A 14673-nucleotide genomic window follows, 5' to 3' on the forward strand; every position below is an offset into this window, starting at 1 on the left:
AAGTCTCTAAAAAAAGAGACTTTTCTACCACTCGCCTCTTTTTTTTTTCCTACTAGCAGATCCAGCGCTTGTTCTAAAGGTCAGCGCTGGCTCTGGTGCCTGCTCCCCTCGTGCCACACGCACAGGTTGGGAAACAAAGGCAGGGGCAAAGCCGTTAATGTCTGTTACAGGGTAATACCCCAAGCACTCCAGAGCCCCATTCCTCAAAATAATTAATTTTTTTAATCTGCAGTTTCTAGTGTATAAAAAAATATAAATATTTTTATATTAAAATAATTTCATTTCTCATCTTGGGTCAAAGAATATATATTGCATGTTTAATAAAGATTTGATTGCACTATTGCTGAGTACAAAAGGAAAAAGACACGCACTGAACAGACATCGATACTTGCACTTGCAGGCTATTTTCCGAGCACATTCCACTGCCTAGAGCAGAGACGCCACACTCAGCTTTATATATTTTTATATTCCACCCATTTTGTATTGGGTGGAATCTTTTCCTTCATCTTGGCAGCGGTAAAAACATTCCCTGAACCGTCATAGCTTCGAGGGGTACGCTGGCTCGTATTTCTTAATGAAGCTGTCGAAGTTACGCCTATTTGTACCAGGCAGTCATCTACCACAGTAAATCAAGTGCCCTCCTGGCTGGCAGCAGCCGAGTGCAGACACAACCTCCAGATTGCTTGGAGACATTAGCTAGTGCATCCTAGTTATAGTTGTACTTTGACATCTCACAAGCCTGGGACTATAATGTATAGTAAATGTATAATTAATTATACATTATGCTGCAAGTCGTACACACCTAAGAGCAAGTTTCTTCCAAGCGAACACACACACACTCTAGCAAAATCCTGGAATTGGGGAAGTATACCGTTTTCCTTCAGAAAGCCATCAGGCACCTATCTAGGTACAGATCGGCTCCGGTTCCTGACGGATCAGCGCCTTCCTGGAAGGTTGTGTTCAGCAAACCCACGGTGTCTTGATGCAGGACAGCAGGCGTCTTCGTATTACTGAAGGAGATGGGAACTCTCTCAGCAGATCACACTAGCAACTCCTAGTTAAGCCTTTAATAATAGCTGACCCCACGTGCACCAGAAGGTGCGAGGACCCTAAAGAAAACCCGGGAGCAGCTCATCTACAAACGAAGCTCTTTATAGTCCCCACACACAGAACTTAGCCCCTACTGGGAGCCCTCGTGGTTTGTGCTCTCATCCTGCATAGGTGTTTGGGTGTCATACCCCTTGTATCGGTCCAGATGCGATGCTTAAATAGCCCTAGAAATCATTAGACTTTAGTTTTTAAAAAAAAGTTTAGTTTAACTTACCCGTCCAACTTAGACTTTTCATGTTCATGAGTACTACCAGTTCTGCCAGGATTTAAGGGACATTTACTTTTTGGCTCCTTGTAAAACAATTCTTACTGAAGCTGAGACACTGAGACGGATATATTTCTACTCACATATTTCTGACACATTTTTATGGGGGTGGGGGTAAAGTTTCATGTAAGCCAGACTATGAAGTCATGGGTGGAATGCTCACTTTTCAGTCATTTAAAATTGAGGTGAATACCAGCTTTTCAACCCATACTTCTCATTAGAAAAAAAAAGCGCTACACTTAACAGATTTGCCCTTATTGCCATCAAGAATGAAGTAATCATTCAATAGCTCTTGTATTGTGTATTTAATTGTCTTCAAAAGGATGCATTACAATTGGGGGGAAGACATGTTAATGTATTAGTAAACTATGCAAGGAGTTGTGCAAAATTAATTTCTGTCCTACAGCAAGAATGAACAAGATTATCTTATTGCATAAGAGATTCCAGAGGCTTTATCTTCCCCTCAGCACAGAGTCTCCATTAAGATTAATCAGTCACAAATGCACATTCCAAAGGAGAACACAAATCATACGAAATCTTCTTATCGAGTTAATGAATGACTCGCCTCCCTCCTATCCCTTCCTCCTGTACAAGACGACAGCCCAAGGCAAATGCTCCATAAACCTAGACATGATGAATTCAGCACTCGGGAGACAAGGGCAGTGACAAAGTTCCTCCCAGCTCCGAAAGGAGCTGCTTTAAGAAGTCCATAAGCAGAGCTAATGGAGGGTTTGCAGGACGGAGCGACACTGCATGGGGGCCCTCCAACACACAGCACAGCTTTAAAAAAAAAAAGTTCCACATGTAGGACAAATAAGCAATAAATTTAAAACAGAGCAAGCATTACTGAGAGAAGGTGTTCCCACTGACGCTGGGTTTTGTTACCAGGATAGTATATACATTTCTTTACAGCCCTAATCCCTGAATTTTGGAACCATGCTGCTCCAATGGCTTTGTCACTAGGTATTAAAATGATTCCCCCCCCCCAAACTCCCCTTTCCAAAGCGTAGCTTAGTGACAGCAAATTCAATCCTGGGGCCAAAGGGAAAGAATCAGATTTACTCTTCTCCCCTAAAAACCTGATTTTTAAGTGTAGCTCAAGCTCAGCACTGGGCGGAAGCCCAGGACAAGACACTAAAGATGTGCTAGGTGTTTTCAGAGTGCAGAGGATAGAGCCTGGAATGATAGTGCTGGAGACTTACTGCCCATAATTAGTCACAGAACAGGCTAATTAATCTCCATATAATGGAGATCTCCTCTGATTGCGGGACTCACATCCAATTTGGTGACACTGATTGCAGGTATGCTACAGTAATTCAGTGGTCATGATCCAGGCAGTACTGTGCTGTTGTTTGGAGGCGTGTATTTGAATGAGAAGAAAAAAAAAAACTGCTTTAAATGGTCTTGCTGTCTGGCTTTCCTTGACTCACTGCTGCTCCTTGAGCTCAGCTGAGGGCTGAGCGCTTTACTGTAGAGTAACCTGCTGGGGAAGCAAATTCCCAAGTTTGAGTTTCCTGCTCTCTCAGACTGATACCAAATCCCAAGGCAAATTACTTGGGGGAACTGAACCCTTCAAACTCCATCAGGGATCTGGATGTCATTGCAGCAGATGAATTTAATACCAGTGCCAGAGGGAAAGCGGAACAGCGCTGACGAGACTCAAGAATTCAGCAGGCAGACAGCGAGCAAACTGTTCTGCTAGAGCACTCTGGCAGTGCTCATCAGCCCTGGCCTGGCACCGCCCTGTCGCCCCGTTTCTCAGAGTTCACCAACCAAGCTCTGCCATAAACCAAAGACCATCTGGGAACACTAAACTGTCCTTGCACTTTATTAAAAGGCAGGATGTCTTTTAGAAAGCGTCTCCATGTCCTGGCCAAAGGCCAAGTGGGTTAACAACCTCTTTTCTTCCTCTTCTCAGAAATCCTGGCGGCTTTGACCCAATCTCCTCTGCATACTGTACATCTTTGTATTATGTTATTCTTCTTTCTCCCAATGCTTTTCCCTTCCATCCCCGAGAGGCTATACTTTTGGGATGCCTAATTTGAGCTACCTGTTGAGTACACCGGATGAGTTGGAGGAAAAAACTGCTTTGTCAAGTGTCAGTTGCAATGGCTGTTGACAGCAGGAATGATTTGGCCGCATGCAATCTTTCTCCGAGTGCAGGTGCCCAGAATGAAAGGCCAGGGCAGTAAACAGCCAAGTCTTGAACATGCTCCTAAGCTGCAAAAATAAAACTGTATCAACATTTAATAAATAGAGAACAGGCAGTAAGCAAGCAATAGTGAGGATTCATCACTTTGCCTTTTGTTTGTTATTTGTCAGGCGTATTTATATAAGAGAGGGTACAGATTTGGGATCTATTAGTCAGATCGGTTGTTCCATCCAGCCAAGTCAAACCTTTAAGCTTTGGAAGAACTTGGCTGAGGACAGTCTTTAGGCTTGGCAACCAGGACACCTCAATGGACAGTGCAGGCTGGGAGATGATCTGTGAGCTTTCCTGTTTCCCCCCCGACCCCTCCTTTTTGTCCAAGTCTTTGTCCAAGCAAGATTCCTTGCTCTGGTGGGAATCAGTTCACTCCAGAGTCTGTCACGCTTTCTGTCTGTGCTTATATCGTTGGGCGTCAGTAGCTGGGAAGAACACAAAAAGTATAATGTCAGTCAAATTTGGAAAATGGGTGGATAAAACTGAGTCAGAGATCTCATCCCTGTGGTCATCGTCACTATCACTCCAGCCTCTTGCTGGGAAAAAGGCTGTGCTTCTGCACTGTCACGCAGCTTCTTTTTAACTCTTACTTCACTTCAGCCCTCCAAGAATCCCTTTGTGTTTCATGACAGTAAGCGACTTCTGGGTAGCGGAAGGAGGAAAGCAGATGTGTCGTGCCTTAGTAGCTGTGTTCAATAGTTAGCTTGTCCCTGCCACGTTGGAGAGTGAAGGGTAGCCAAGAGTTCCAATGACTTTTAAACACTGCTTCCAATGCCCATGCCAACTTTTAGCAGTCTTCCCACCCTTGTTATCCCAAAGTAGTTGCAGGACTGTCTCCACTGTACACTTTTTCTCCTGCCTGCAAATATAACGCCACTAGGAGGAGTATTGCTCTTAAAAATGGGGGAAAGAGCCCATCTTTGGACAGTACATTTTGGGCTGGTAGCTGTGATGAAGCCCTATTGGCAAGCTAGCTGATGAGCACAGAGTATTTCAGCCATGAGGGCTCCTCTGTGTTGGATCTCCAGCACCTCAGGGCCCTTCAGGACACTTTCCCTTGGCTAAAAGTGCCCCAGGATTCTGCCTTGCACCCCAGCTCACCTGGCTGCATGTGCACCATGCGGCATAGCCCTTTGCCCGGCTGGTTCTTGTACATGGGCTTCACGCACACTTTGTTAGTGGTGCCCGAAGCCAGGTCTGTGAGGAGCACGCTGTGGATCTGCGGTGAAACGCTGATGACAGATGAAGGGCCAGTTTGCCGCCGGCATCTGACTCTGTAACCAAGGACTTTCCCATCGGCAGAGTCCCAAGAGGCTTTCAAGGTGTTGGGGCCCATGTCTTCAAAGCGAAGGTGCCTCACTTTGGAGCCCTCTAGAGAAAGAAGATTCATGTTACTGTGGGCCATTTGTATGGAGTGGTCCTTACCGGCTAGCTCCTTGTTCCTCCTGAAGGGATTGCTGAGAAGGGGTTGCCAGCCAGCCTGATCTTTCTCTGTTGTAGAGATGCAATAGCCTGTCACCCTACATCTCCATACTGGAGGAGCTCAGCCTAATTAGTCCTTAACTTTGTCCTGGTACCAGCACAAAATACTTTTGTTGGCACTGTTAGGCACTGTCTGGCCACCTCCCACACCCTCAGCTGCTGTCACTCTGAGCTCCTCACTCTCGAGTCCTAATAAGAGCTAGATTTTGCCTCCTGCAATATCTTCACAGGTACCTCTTAAGAGCAGAAGCTTCTGCTGCTGAAATTTCCACCCCTCTGATGCTAAATCACACCAAAGAACAGACACCGAGGGGATAGGAGGGAAAGGCAGCTTGCTTTCTTCTTCAGGGAGATTCAGGGATCTCCAAGTTCTGCTTGTGACTGCACCAGCAGCTTGGCAGTACGCACCCTGTAACAGCAGTCATATTGTGCGTGTCTGATTTTCTTTCAGTCCTACGCCTTATCTATCTGCTACATCCTAATGGCATATCATGTGCTGTTCACCAGAAGCTGCAGCTTTCCCCTTCCCTCATCCCTCCCCAGTAACTGGGCTGACTGAGTTCTCCGGCTTCACCTAGAGGCCGATGATCTATGCAAAGAAACAGGCGCACTTCAGAGACTCCTTATGCCCATATGGTTTCCTATCAGCAGAGTGCTGCTCACTCACCTTCCTGAGTGCATGCTTTAGCTGACAGGGATTTCTCCTTTCCCGATTTGTAGATTGCAGTCACTGTCACTAGATAGGTTGTATTGGGTGCCAGATTCTCCACCACAGTGCTATTGTGCTTGCCATCCACCTCCAGCAGCTTCACCGAGTTCCCAGGGAGCGGTCCATACAGGATCTGATAGCCGATCACACTGTCCAGTGTAGGAGCCCAGCTAACATGGAAGCTGTGTGGCCCAGACTCCGAGATGAGAACCTGAGCTGGGCTTATTTCCTCTGAAAGCAATGTAAAAAGATACAAATGAGTATGTAATTCAAGGCATAAGCATGCTGTCAGAGGAGCGTAATTGACCCGCACCATTATTTGGCTTCCAGGAGGTGGAAGAAAATCCATCCAGCAAGTGGATGTTGATAGTCATCCAAGTCAGCACAACCCAGCTCAGCCCTAAGAAAATGGTTTCTCTACCTGTGCGGCATAGAGTGGGCAAAACTACTCAGCCAAAACTGTCCTTGCATGCAGAAAATTAATATTGGATGCAGGTTCATCTTGACTTTGTCACCCCTGCTTAGACTGTCAGTGTGCCACTTTTTTGCACGTTGCTATCCAGCATAAATCTGAGTTACTCCTCTGGCCCAAATGACTAGTCTGCACAGAGGGGCTGGCTTCTGCTCTGAGTGCTCCCCCTCTCCTTCCCTCTTACACAGGGATTCCCCATGCCTGGAGAAGCAGCATGCACCTGCTTCAAGAGCATTACTCTCCCCTAGCTGCACCTGCAACCTCAGGTAGGAGACAGGGATCTCCTTGTTCCCACAGCAGCTGCTCAAGCTGTGAAGGTCAAAATTCCTCTTTGGCAGTAACCCACACAAGGCAGCACTGCTTCTGCCTGACCATCATACTGCGCTAGTGAGTAAGTACGTGCAGCAGCCTGCGCTTTATCCCCAGTGGGCTCTACACCTCAGCCCTGTTAAATACTTGCAAGCTGCAGCTCCTGCCTTCTTCTCCTGGGTAGTGGGCTCTGCTTCCCACCAGATTCATAGATTTTTTAAGGTTGGAAAGGCATCTTATGACCATCAGACCTGATCCCCTGTTCCGGGCAGTCCAGAACATCTCTCTAAGGAAAGAGCTGCCAGCTGAGTGCCAGCATAAAGCAGCACATTATCTTCTGTCCTGACCGCAACCATCTGCCTCCTCCAGCCAGACCATGAGGCTGTGGGATGCAGACCAAGGGCTGTCCTGTTTGCTTTATATACGCGAGGCTCAACACAGTAGAGACTTCCCCCTTGGTCACGATTGTGCACGTTTTACCTGCCAGTGTAGTAACCCTTGTTGTCTGGGGAGGGAAGTAGTGGACGTTGGATTCAGGAATGAGTGCCACCTCGTAAGTAGTTTCTGGTGCAAGGTTGCTTAGCGTGAGGCTAGTGTGAGCCCCAGACACTTGGTTTGTCCTCTTCCTTGCTAGATCATCTGTTGGGGCATACTCTAGGGTGTAGTAGCCAGTTTCTTGGGAGAGGAGTTTGGGCCACATCAGGCGGAAGCTGCTTGAGGTGATATCTACTGCATGGAGCCGATTTGCTTGGATAACATCTGGAATAGAAACAGTAGCAATATGCAGAACACGGCACATCTAAAATACAGGCCCTTCTGGATGGGAGACGTAGCCTGCAGCAACAGTGGATGACAGCTGAAGTCACCTAGGTGTAGCCAGGCCCCTTCATAGCAATTCAGTGAACCAGACCCCCTTTGAAAGGGGTCTGGAAAACTGAATCCTCGAAGCCAAGCATAAAGCTAAAAAAAAGTAGATATATAATGTAAAATGCGTTAACTGAGGCAGCAATATCTGGGTTTTCACCACTCCTACCTCTCGGACAAGACCCTGTCACTGAACAGAGCTTGCAAAGGAAATGCATATGTCCCAACCGCCATGAGGTGGCACTTTGGCTAAAGCAATTGCTCAGCTTTGTCTGCACAACAGGCTTCAGCTCAAGAACACTACTGCACCTTGCCTCCTAGGCATCTCCAGCCTCAAACCAGTTTGTCACAAGCCTCCAGGTTGCTCTATAAAGCCCCAGCTTTCCCTCTCCATTCTCTCTGCGTTGTCCTCCGTGCTAAGGCCAAACGGTGCTGTGATCTGCTGTGACAGAGGGGCCTGGCACAGCAGGAACCATGCCCCTGCCCATCCAAGCCAGTCTTCTGCCACCAAGAACGAATCCAGAGCGGTCCAGCAAGTTCTGGGCAGCTGCTACTGCACGACAGATGTGTGGGAGTTACTGTGCCTGGCCAAACAGGCAGCTTCCCACACTCAGCAAGACGTTACCGTGTACCCAGCATGGCAAGCAGCACTGGCACTGCCTGTGGCAAAGCTGGAGACAGAATTTGGGCATCCAGGTTCCGAAACTCCTGCGCCCAGTTCATCCTGAGCTCCCTGTGGAAATCACCTACTAGTGAAACCAAACCACTAAATTTTGTCATGTATGTGAAGCAACCCAGAGCGTGAAGAAACACATTTCTCCCTGCTCTCTGCCTGTACCCAGTGGCCAGGAAGAAGGGGCAACAACTGGGGACTGTCCAGCATTTGCTGAGCCGGCTGCATTCACCCCAGCTGAAGTCACTCCCTGCAGTGTTTCACAGAGCTCCATTGTTTTGTGACATTCAACATTCAGAGCCGCTCTCTCTGCTATCTCGCCTCTCTCTCCCCCTGCACAGAGGCTTCTCTTCAAAGCTCATGCTACCTTTCAGTTCTAGACCCCAAATGCCAGACACGAATACCTCTTCTGATGCTCTGCAGTTCCCCCAGCTTCCTCTGCTACTTGACCCTTCCAACACACGTGGCCTCCTGAGCCCATCTTGGGCAGAATTCCACTGTTCTCTGGTCTTCCAGAGGGGCAGAAACACACAGGACTGTTTCTAGCTCCAGGAAAGTGGCATACGAAGACATAAAGATGCTCTTTTTTTAAAAAAGGATTTTTAAAAGCACCCTGAGCCTTACAGAAGTGCATTTGCTCTGCACAGTGTCACTCCTGAAACCCTATGATAGTACCCTCCAGCTGAAGCTTAAATACTTCAGGGTACTGTAAGTAGCTCTCACTGGCTGCCCATTACACAGAGGTAAAGGGAGGCACAAAAGTCTGCCCAGACCTGCAAGAAAACAGGGGGTAGCCTTGCACTCTCAGACTTGCCCTTTAACTGGGAGAAGATCAGCTCTCCTCCTCCGAGCTGCTCCGAGTCCCTGCCAACTTCCCCGTACCAAATAAAGCAGCCTCAGTTTTTCCTCTGAGCTGTTCTTTGGCTCTCCCAGGCAGGCAGGAACATTTCCCTTCTCCGTGCCCTGCCCGCTCCCGTCCACACACCCTGCCAGCCAGCAGCACTCCACCCGGTCGGAGCTCGGAGGAGGCAGAGGGTGGGAGGCAGCACCACGGGGCCTGGGGCACTGCACCCTTCCGTGAGCCCCGCAACTACCAGTGGCCAAGCCACAAAGGAACCGGGAACAGAAGAAAGGCCTCAGCACCAGAAGTCCTGCCAAAAGCTCAGGGAATGGAAATAAGTGAGCTTGGAGGCAGGGCCCGGGGACGCTGTAAGCAAGTCGGGCAGATTAAAGTAACAGGGTGCAGCAACACCTGAGGGACATGCTGCAGGAAGCCCACAGCAAATAGCTCTGCCCCTTGTTGCCAGATTACAGATGCCTTGAGCATATAAAAAGATGCCCATGGTATGCTTCACAGCACCTCCTTGTTCCCAGAGGGAAGCAGCAAGTTAATCTCTTGTATTAGACCCAGGCAGTGCCTTCCTAGCAACACTCAAAAGACAGCTTGTGACACACGTGCCTTCCACCTCCTGCCTCTTGGTGACTTGAAACACTGTTTTGCAGCCACAGGTTTGCTGGCATCCCATGAACGCTGGCAAGGTCAAGATTAGACTCGCAGAAATGCTGCTACTTTCATGATATGTGTAAGAAATGCAGCCAGGCAGCAGATGAACCTGTTCTAGCCCTGGGTACATGATCCCCTCTCTGCAGAAGCTTCAGCTAGGACTTGGGACAAATCACTCCTCCATGGATCTATTTCCCTGCTTTGATATGGATGGGGGGGAGGGTTCTGATTCTGGGAGGGGGGGGGGGAAAAAACCAACCAACTTCATTCCTTCCACCTCCTGCCTCTTGGTGACTTGAAACACTGTTTTGCAGCCACAGGTTTGCTGGCATCCCATGAACGCTGGCAAGGTCAAGATTAGACTCGCAGAAATGCTGCTACTTTCATGATATGTGTAAGAAATGCAGCCAGGCAGCAGATGAACCTGTTCTAGCCCTGGGTACATGATCCCCTCTCTGCAGAAGCTTCAGCTAGGACTTGGGACAAATCACTCCTCCATGGATCTATTTCCCTGCTTTGATATGGATGGGGGGGAGGGTTCTGATTCTGGGAGGGGGGGGGGGAAAAAACCAACACACTTCATTACCAGGGTGGACATTCAAGGTCTGAGATCACTCCCTCTGGTCGCCTGCTTATATTCAGTGCTAAGTGAGAATGTCAGAGGACTCTAGGCTCAAAGCCTTCGCTACAGCAGAAGTTATCCAGGACCTTGTTTCAGATCAGAAATGTGTTGCCCTGAATACGCATGGGAAGTGGCTGATGTTTTGTGACTGCTGGGCAGGTGGGCTCCTGCAGAACTTGGCTCAGAAGATGGTGCCGAAGGATGAAACAAGTCAGCAGCTGTCAGTTCAACTGGCTGAGCGGAGAGCAAGCGGATGCTAGCACAGAACCTGTTGTCATCTCAAAGGAATGCTTTGGTTTCACAATATTTGAAGGTCCTTCCCCAGAAGGAGAGCACCAAATGCCACATATTGTGTACATAATATATAAGATGCAATGGAAGAAGCCTGAGCTAGAGTCCCCCTTCCTTCACACTAGAATTTGCCAGGAGCCCGTCGTGGCTGTGGCCATAGCCAGGCTGGCTGGGAACAAACTGTAGCCTGCTGCATTCCGCAGACTTGTTGTGTCAGGACCCTGTGCCAAGGGAAAAGAGGTGGAGTGAACACACACATCCATCCACAGTCCCCGTCTCGCACCCCTCTGCGTAGTAGCATTACTGGAAGTATTTCAGGTCCGCCATGTCTAAGCAGCAGCCCATCTTCTCTGCTCTGTGACACAGCCAGGTTTTTCAAAAGGGGAACTGAGGCAGAGACATCACATCCCTTGGCCTCAGCAGAGCCTGTAGCGGGACAGGAATATAGTTCGGAAGAGTAAGGCACCTTCCTTTTGTCTCCCTGTCCAAGTAGTGGCTGTCTTGCTGTCTAGGACTGAAAACCCTTGCTGTGAACTCCAGACTCAGCCCTGACAGTTCATTATATTATTTGCCTGCTCAGATCTCTGATCAAATTTCTGAAGGCAAAGAAAATGCTTCTTAACTGAGCAACCCCTACATAAAAGGTGTCTACCTGTGTATAGTGAGGTACAGCTGCAGAGATTGAACTGTTCCATGGGGGTTTCTCAGCCTGAGACAGCAGCAGCTTGGTAGCCAGGGACCATTGTGTTGGAGTATCTACGGAGCAGGCATGAAACACCCCATTCCTAGATAGGAGATGGAGGGAGGAGAGCAACTCTTGACAAAGCTTGTTTGTGCATCTACAGAGGCTTTTAAAAAACAGTAGCAAGAAATTAAGATAAGATAGCAGTGATAATAAAACCACTCTGGGTGTTCCGCAGAAGGCTTTTAAAAAACAGTAGCAAGAAATGAAGATAAGATAACAGTGATAATAAAACCACTCTGGGTGTTCCAGAGTTGGAAAGGCCTAATTTCTGCCTGCCAAGGATCCTGTCTGTCCCTGCTATCCCAGGGGCCACAGAAGCAGGAAGGGTGGTGATGAGGGCTGCCTCCTCCAGGCAGGGAGGAGTGGACATATGTGGCTTTATTAAGGCTAACTCAAGTGACGTTACCAATGTCTGGTATTTTGCTTAAAGCACCAGCCCCTGGATTCCTATGGGAATCTCACCTTCCATTAAGATCTCAGACTAGTAACTTCTAGATCTAATGGATGCACAGAATACTGCCCTCAGGCACAGCAGAGTATTTATTATCTTTGCAGATCTTACGATCTTCAAGACAGTCTTGTGCTGCAAGGATATGCAGGTGATTTCTCATGTTGGGATGCTATTTCATACCATCCGAATTCAGGATGCACTAGAAGCTGAAACAGCCACTTGAAACGAAACATCTGGGGGTCTGTGTGGCATCTAGTACAGTAGAAGGACTGCTGGTACTGCCCCATACTCATACAGGAGAGAGGTGGATGACTGGAGAACATAGTCCCTGTGTGTGGTTTATTAAATGATCACGGTTGGAAATAGAAAGAAATTGCTATACAGAGGATCCTTCTGTGGAAAGGGTTACTTGGACACTCCAAAGCCAGCTCTAACCAACTCGCATAGCAGAAGCCAAATGAGGAATTAAAACAGGATTTCCAATGGAGGGAGAACCTCCAGAAAATGCATGGAAAGTCTGCAAAGTCATAGTAACTCACTCAGCTTTCCAAACAAATCCAGAAGCATCCGGGAGGCTGCGGCAAAACCCCTGCTTTGCAATCACTGGCACTCCCACCGTGACAGCGTTCAAGAGCTGCAAAAAGAACATGCATTGTGCAGTGCAGCATGCAGATTAACATGAGATATTCCTCTTGACTTCCAAATGCCTGTCTTCTGGCCCAGATTATGGCTTTGGGTCTCCTCAGACCCTTTCCTGGATGCTTTAAAAAAACAAGGCGGCTGAGGAATCAAACCTGCTGTCTGTTCCTGCTCTCTGCACAGCAACCGCCACAACCATGCTAGCAACAAAGAGGTAGGAGTTGGCCTGCTAAACCTAACAAGTTAGGGCTGGGATTTTCTTCCAAGGGCTCTGCTAGCCAAGGCGGGCTATAGATCTGGCAGATGTGGAACACGTTACAACAGGGGATTTATGGAACAAAAACATTCCTCTCCTACAGTCTTAATGCTGATAGCAAGCCCCATCCTTAGTTGCTCTTTGTAAGAGAACAACTGCCAGCCACTTGTAGGCAGGAGTTAGATACCTCAGTGTGTGCCAGCCACTGTGCCTGCACATGATGGTATATATAGGAAGTCAGATCTACCCTAGACAAGAGTGTGAGGGAGCTGACAGGACCAAATCCTTCCCAGGCATACACATCCCATTTTGTGTACGCAATGTGTTCAACACATTTGTGTCCTCCGCCTCCATCAGATGGCACATAGCCAGACAGCATTTTAGAGAGAAAGAATTCACCCTGAATGTGAAAATCATGTTCAAGGGGCTTAGGCACCTTGCTCCCACAGTCAGCAGCCTCTTACTGTAGTTAAATCATTGCCTGTTCGGGAAGCCTTTGGTTAACAGTTAACCTGTGCAGGTGGGGACATCTTCATGCCACGCTTGAATTGCACGGATGTCTGTGACCTGCATGATTCCTTTCAAAGTCTTGTGGGTTTTTAAGCAATCCAAATAATGCGCTGCCTCAGCCTCCTTCCTTCATTAACAACTGAACAACAACTCATTACAAACACAAATTAATCTCACTAACAGGTCTGCAGAAGGGAATTTGTCCCAGTCAGTCATGGGACCTTCCAAGGGCAATAGAGATATTTGTCCCAGACCTCCTAAAAGCCTTGGTTTATACTTGGACCTATAGCACTGTGGACAAAGCACCTCAGTTTGCAAGGGCAGCAGCTGTGGGTCAGTAGGACCATTGGTTTTAGGGGATTCTCACACTGCCTGCCCTGCAGAGCCAGGCATTAACTCATATTCAGCCCTGTTGCAAACTCCCAGTGACCACAACCCAACCCCAATGTACCTAGGATAGCATCTCGAAGCTCCTTTGTGATGATGGGTAGGTCATCAACATCCACAAAGTGCAGGTGCTTCTCAGGAGGCTGGCTGGCAGCAGCGGAGAGTTCCAGATAATTCCCCCGTCCAGTGCTGACAATGAAGACTGTTACTCCCATGTCCTTCAGAAGCTGCATGGGTTCAGAGATGTCATCAGTGGAGAAACCATCTGTCACCCAAACCAGTACCTTGGGCACGTCTGGCCGGGCACCGGCTTCATCACTGAAGAACTTCTCCTTGGCGTAGGAGAGCGCTTTGCCTGTGTTAGTGTCGCCCATGAGCTGTTGAGTGTCCCGGATGGCTTGTTGCAGAGTCCCACTAGACAGGTACCGGTCAAAAGGGAACTCCATGGTGGGCGTAGTGCTGATGTGGATGATGCTGGTCTGGACATCTTTGGGGCCAAAGGTGAAAGGTTGCACAAGGTCCCACATGAATTCCTTGACCCTGGAAAACTCATAGTAGGAGACGCTGCCAGAGCTGTCCAGCAAGAAGAGGAGGTCCCCCTCTGAATTGGAAATAGACGGCTGGGGACCTAGCAGGGGAAGAGAGAGGGAGGTGCATTAGTGGAATGGTGTGAACCCATACCTGCACAGGCATCTGCTAGGAACGCTTGGTTATCTTGTGCCAAATCTCAGAATTCAGTGAGAATTTTGCTGAGTAGAGACCTCAGGATTTGCCTCTTTTTATTATTATTTGCATCTAGTGTGAGGGGTCCTGGGCTTTACTCTCAGTCCTGCTGTCCACTGTCCAGGATCTTCTCACCCCATCTCCCTAGCACCCCGCCTTCCCCCATTGGACAGCTTTGCTTAGACTCATCTGTTTGATCACAACTGTTCTTTGCGAACACTTTGAGATGCTAACACTGAAGCGTTAGCCAGAGGGCTGCCTGTGATCCTTCACAAACTAAGTTCTCTTAGCACCTTTTGTTTTAAAGTACATTGCCAAAAAAGCTGTTTCTGTTGTGAACAGAAAACTAGTTCTTAAGTCCTGTGGTCCAAGAACCTGAACTGGTTACAGGATCACAAAGAGCAAGAGGAAAAAAGTTCATGAGACCCCACTCCACCCCCCCCCCCCCCCCCCTATCG

General features: G+C 48.3%; 1 protein-coding gene across 1 annotated transcript in view; it reads right to left on the minus strand.

The window, feature by feature from the left end:
• Positions 1–2358: 2358 nt before the first annotated feature.
• The window catches only part of VWA1 (von Willebrand factor A domain containing 1), a 21342-nt gene continuing 9027 nt past the window's right edge, over positions 2359–14673 (minus strand). The window contains exons 2-6 of the mRNA XM_009274171.2: positions 13557–14120; positions 7031–7309; positions 5728–6000; positions 4680–4949; positions 2359–4003 (exon numbers count right to left, since the gene is read on the minus strand). Of these exons, the coding sequence (XP_009272446.1) occupies positions 3963–4003; positions 4680–4949; positions 5728–6000; positions 7031–7309; positions 13557–14120 (1427 nt within the window). The 3' untranslated portion in view covers positions 2359–3962. The remainder of the gene's footprint in view (positions 4004–4679; positions 4950–5727; positions 6001–7030; positions 7310–13556; positions 14121–14673) is intronic.

The sequence above is a fragment of the Aptenodytes forsteri genome, unplaced genomic scaffold, assembly GCF_000699145.1.
Source record: "Aptenodytes forsteri isolate BGI_AS27 unplaced genomic scaffold, ASM69914v1 Scaffold16, whole genome shotgun sequence".
NCBI lineage: Eukaryota > Metazoa > Chordata > Aves > Sphenisciformes > Spheniscidae > Aptenodytes > Aptenodytes forsteri.